A 6,074-nucleotide genomic window follows, 5' to 3' on the forward strand; every position below is an offset into this window, starting at 1 on the left:
CAGGCCTGAGGAATCGTCTGACCTAACCGAATGTTCTCGGGGTCGCCGCTTAGAGAGTGGGCATCTGGGTTCACCCGTGTCCACAGCACACTGTTTACTGTGTCCAGCTGGGCGCCCAGTCGAACCAACAGGTCTGCACCAATACAGACCGAATGGGTCAGCTGAGGTGCTACCTGGAAGTAGTGAGCAAACTTCCTTTTTCCAATGGAGATGGAAGCTACACAGCTTCCTTTGCTCCAAATGGACCTATGAGGTGGGGGTGCCCACCACAGAACCTGTGACTGCGTCACCAGGGTCACCTGACGGCTTCGCGACAGGTCCTTGAACAGACCTTCACTGATTATGGACTTCTCAGAGCTGAGGCTGAGAATTACATCATCAACCTGCACTTCTGCCACCTGGACCCCTCCCACCACCATGGGGTGGTAGTCCTGGTCCCCCTGAGGTACCAGGGCGCACAGAAAGGACTCCCATTCATTACCGGACAGGGAGATCCACTCTTCTTCAGGGATGAAAAAGGGGTGTGCTTTACCTGGTGGGTCAAGCAGCTGCTCGGAGCACTGCTCCTGTAGTTGGGAGACCGTGGGAGTGCTGGCCTGGGCAGGACTTCCCTGTAGTTTTGGAAAGCAAGAAGAGACATTTATTTCTCGTCCAGAGGAACCAGGTGGAACCTCCAACTCAGCTATAGTGTTCAGTGGGCACTGTGTGATCACAGCATAACCACTGAACCCCCCTTTTTGCTGTACGACAGGCTTAGGGTTTTTGTCCTGAGCCCACAATTTTCCACGCTGGCAGTCCACCAGAGGCTCCAGCCTGTCAAGCAGGTCTTGGTCAATGAGTAGTGGCTCTGTTTTAAACCTAGAGATGTAAACAGGATGCACCACATTCATTGGCCCGAACCTAAGTGCCACCCACACTCGGTGTGTGATCCTGGCATGATCCTGGGTATAGCTGGAAATATCTATCTCGCACGGTTCTACCTTAAGTCTGATGCCTTTTCCTTTCGCTACTCGTTTGAGCTCGCTGAGTAGATCGGCTGACATCAAACTAATTTCAGCCCCAGTGTCAATCAGTGCTTCTCTATCTAAGACGCTTTCAAGAGAAACCTTGATATAAATACGCCTTGCTTTGCCTTTCTGGCTGAGATTCCCTAAGAATTGTTGGAAGCCTGCCTTTTCTTTGACTTCAGCGGCGGGGTCATCGCCCAACTCAGAGTCACAGCCTTCTTCCAGGCAGGAACCCTCCCACCCAATCAGATAGACTGAGGGAGGGCTTTGGGATGGATCTCCGCCTCCTTCAGTGAGAAGGGGCGTGGTCCCCCTAAGCTCATTCACGCTTCCGGCAGTCGGTGCGGAAGGTTTACCCTGTCCTGATCTCTCAAGCAGGGCTTGTTCAAGCCGGGCCAGGCGGGCTGCAGTCGACTCCCTTCGTCCAGCCTTATGATAGGCTCTGCCTGAGCCCTTGCCTTCCCCGTAGTGCTCACGGCGGCTCTGATGCTTAGTGCGGTCCTGCCTGCCTATTTTGCGCCGGGGCTTAGCGGGCTCAGGAACCTCAGCTCCCTCGAGCTGAGGCGAGTCGTCAACCCTGCTGGCTTTAGTGGCGAACACGGCCGTTTTAGCAGGTTTTCGCTCTGAGGAAGCAGAGACTTCAGCTCCCCAGGCTTTTTGAGCCAACCTTCTAATGTCACCATTTTCATCGCTTTTGCATCAGTGTGCAACACAATCATTTTCCTGACTGAGGGATGCAGATTAGCAATGAATAAACCTTTGAAATTCACGTTCTCTTCGCAACCCTCTTCATTCCGCCCTGCAAAATAAGTGCGCCTAAGCCTCTCATAATAGTCGCGAGGGGCTTCAGCTTTTTCGTGCTTAATATGGTGCGCAGCGGCCACGGCAGCTATGGGATCGATAAAAGCCGAAAATTCTCCGATCATTGCCTGACACAGCTCCTCAAAGCTATTACAGACCTCCGGTCCTTGTCTAGACATCCACTCGTGGACCGCTCGGCTGGTAGTTTTCCTTACTAACATAGCCTTTTCCTGTTCGGACGCTCCAGGCATAAACTGCAAAGTATATCTCAGCTCATCGATGTAGGTTTCCACATTATTCCCTGACACTGACGGGTCAAACCTTTCTACATCTTTGGCTAACTGCCTCAGGGAGTGGAGGTTAATTTTTACGGTTTCTCCACGGGCAGGGAGACGGCCGTGATCAGGAGCAGGGGGTCTCTGCCTGAATTGCATCGCCCTTGCGTCTCGCGCAGGACTCGGCTATCTCCCCCATGCCGATCTGACCACAGACCCTGGCCGGGAGAAACCTCCTCCCGGCGCGCTGGGTGAGCGCTCCGGGCTGCTAGGTGGGCTGGCATGCAACTGGGATCTAGCCTGTTTTGCTTCCAGTACGGCAGCATCTAACTCCTTTTGCCTTTCCTGGATGAGCTCATTTAAACTCTCAATTTCTTTTTCATTTTCTTTCAAGCTCGCTTCCAGGTCTCTCCTAGCTACCTGACCCGCAGTTTCTCTAGCAGACAAGTCATCTAATTTACCTAAAACTTCCCTGAGTCTGTCTTCACTTTGCTCATTTTTCACTCTCTTTTCTCTGACTATATCCAACAACTCAACTCGCTCCGCCTTATATCTTTCTAGCTTTCCCTGAAGCTTTTGAAACTTTGTCAGCTCGGACAAAGACAGTTCCAGCTGTTTAGCTAGATTTAAGGCGAAACTCGATAGGACCTGAACTGCGTTCACAGACCCTCCTGTGTTAAGCTGGTTCGCTACCTTAGCTACTAAATCTACTTGCAGCTTCTCAATATCATCAAAGTTCAACTTTTCGATACCGCTCCAGTAACCAGGATTGTCGTCGCTAGAAATAGTACTTATAAGCGACTCCACTTCAGACATTTTAGCAGCCATTGTCATTACGTCAGAGAAACTTTAAGAGTATTACTTTTTTTCCTTTTACCAACATACAGTATGGAATTTAAACACCCGAGCAGATGGATTTCCAATCAGCACACATAACACTAAACGCTAGAAAACAGGGGGATTTCTTTACGCAGTTATCAGCACACCCGGTATTCGCGTATAGAAGCCGCGGTGATGTGCTGAACTTGAACTCACAGCAACATCAGTTATTCTGTGCGATTGATTCTCATTTCATTCTAAACTCGCCCACCCAGGGACGCCATTAAATGTAGTGGTTTGATGGGTTTACTGAGACAATTATTAATTGTAGCAGTAATCACGAGGTTGTTCGTTGGGGCTTTTAAAAAATCAATCGTCAGAACAACTAACAACGCACACACATGGATTCAATACACGAGATACATTTATTAATATAAACTGTGCACCAAACATATACTAGTCTGCCTGGATACGAGCGGCAGACCTTGCTGTGAGGGTTATCAATATACAAGGTATATAATCTCGAAGAGATGCAAACACAAAGAGATACACAACAGAGAATATATGTCAATATATATCGTTCGGTTACCAAATCGCTAATCAGTGTTATTACCCACTGTTACTCTAAACTCGGAAGTAAATACATTACTCATGAATTAAATTGATAACAACTTGTGTTGAGGTACAATTGAATTCTCGAGACGCAATGTAGAACATGGGGTTTACTTATCCACTGTTTTTGGATTTGGAATTTCCCGGCACGAACACCAAACCAGCTGACAGGCTCTGTTGCAGCCTCTGTTCCAGCGGTTGTCCAATGGGCGTTGTGTCGGCGTCCTCTGACTACCGGCCAACCAGTCGAGGTCACAAGTCACTCTTTTGCCTGGGAAGAAGCTGGTTCGTTCCCGGTCCAGCGCTGCTTCTGAATAAGCTATTCAGGTTGTCGACGAGGGTCCAACTGTAGGCTGCCGTTGATCAAGCGGAGCATTCACGTTGGTAGAATTCTGAGTACGTACGGGATCCTCGGACTCGGGCTTAGAACAAAGTCCAAGTTGTCACGTGATTGTCTCTGAGGATTTGCGAAAATGGCCAAGGAGAGCCCTGATCTGAGCTTGCGCTCCCTTTTTGATCAAGACCCAGATGTGTGCTGATTGGTTGAGAGGTTGGCGGGCATTAGAGACCCACGTGGTATTACCACGCCCTGCCAGTCGCTGATTGGTTGGTCAAGGTGAGATATAAGTCACTTACCCTTGACACTTAGGAATGCAGTCCAGATGTCCATTCGGCACTCCCTAGACTGATAGGCGCCAATGGATGACCATTGATCATGATAGCCAGGCTTAGCTAATTGCATCCCCGTCTGGGAGCTTGTTCTTTATCAAAAGAAAACATCTTAAATCAGCCTGCATGAATTCTTTCTCTGTGGCTGCACCACAGAGATGGAGGGTGAGATGGGGCCTCCTTTAGGAGCATACCAACACTTAATTCTGTCTTATTAACAAGCATTGCCGCTACAGTGGTTTAATACATTTTAGATCCCAGTCTACCTTGGAATAACATATTTTCATGTTGTCCTACTGCTGAAACCCATAAATGTTAAATAAAAAATTAAAAAGCTTTGTTTTAAAGTTCCATTTTAAAAAACATAATCACGCTAACATATAATTTTGAAAAATAGAGAACAAGTTACTGAAAGGTATTTAGTTACAGAACTAGTATTTGGACATACCAATTATACAATAATAATAATAATGCCATTTAATAAAAAAATCGATTAATTAAATAATTAAATAGGAAGTGATGTATTTTTCTTAAACATGGACCTCAACTCCACAGAATAATATTATTATAACCACTACCATGAAATTGTATCACATGATTATCATGTGGAGGATATCTTAGCCTCTTCTTTTGCTTTGTACATTGAAATTAAAATGATAATGTGGTTTCTAGTCTTGTGTTTACACTATTGTTTGCATTATGCTAGAAAGGGGACTGTAGCCTCAAATATTTGTGAGCTGCTGCCTTGATATTTTCATTCCTTAAGGTGTAAATGATGGGGTTGACCAAAGGGGTGAGGAAATAATACATTGCACCAATGAAGATTCGTCCATCAGGAGGGATACTTTCTACTCTTAATCCAATATACACTACAGAAGCAGATACATAGTACAGAAAAACCACAGTCATGTGTGAAGAGCACATTGAAAAGGCTTTCTTTCGACACTCCACAGTTTTCATCTTTATCACTGAACATACAATTTTGTAGTAGGACCAAAGAACAAACAGAACAGGAATGTAAAATAACATTGCAATGGATAAAGCAAAGTTCACTTGTGCTGTGACATCACCACAGGCTAATGACATTACAGTGGGGTAGTCACAGACAATGTGCAGGATAAGATTTGATCCACAGTACTGCAAAATGCTTGCCAGTACAACAGGTGTTAAAGGCGCAAGGAAGCCCAGAAGCCAGACTGAGGCTACCATTGTAACACAAACCTTACTGCTGATTAAGGTGTTGTAATGAAGAGGTTTCACAATAGCAACATAACGGTCAAAACCCATCACTGCAACAAGGAATACTTCAATACTATTAAATGAGATAAAAAAATACATTTGTGTAAAACAACCAGAGAAGGATATTGTCCTGTCATGACCCAAAAGAACTGCTAACAACTTGGGTATGACAGTGACAGTTATCAGTACATCTAAGACAGCCAAGTTCCAGAGGAGTAAGTACATGGGTGTGTGGAGCCGGTGATCTAGGGCAATTAATACCATTATGACCATATTAGCCAAAAATGTGGCCAGGAGGAGGATGAGGAAGAAGATGAAGAAAGCAAAACTGTGCTCCTGCAGACCTGGAAATCCCACAATGATGAACTCATAAAACAGGGTGACATTGGTTCCTTCCATTGTTCATAGTCTCAGTAGCTCGGACAGGAGCTGGATGCCAAAGAAAAAGTATACAACTAGTGGATTATTATAAGTTTACATAATGAACCTTAAAGGAAATTTAAGGAAAACATTCTATATAAGTAATAAAAGAAATATTTCAGATTTGAATTTAATGCTTACTTAAAACAATATTTTATACTGTCCATGTTAAACTATGACTGTTATGTCCATAGATATCCAATAGTTCAAACATGTTTTTTAAGTACTCATG

The 6,074-nt window shown here is 45.3% G+C and overlaps 1 protein-coding gene across 1 annotated transcript; it reads right to left on the minus strand.

Annotated features, from left to right (window-relative positions):
• Positions 1 to 4,885: 4,885 nt before the first annotated feature.
• Positions 4,886 to 5,821, minus strand: LOC148676482 (olfactory receptor 2AT4-like). Its single transcript, XM_088622571.1, has one exon. The coding sequence runs from the start codon at positions 5,819 to 5,821 to the stop codon at positions 4,886 to 4,888; it is 936 nt and encodes a 311-aa protein (XP_088478697.1).
• Between the last annotated feature and the right edge of the window lie 253 nt (positions 5,822 to 6,074).

Source organism: Lepisosteus platostomus, chromosome 2 (assembly GCF_059453375.1).
Source record: "Lepisosteus platostomus isolate fLepPlt1 chromosome 2, fLepPlt1.hap1, whole genome shotgun sequence".
NCBI classification, from domain to species: Eukaryota; Metazoa; Chordata; class Actinopteri; order Semionotiformes; family Lepisosteidae; genus Lepisosteus; species Lepisosteus platostomus.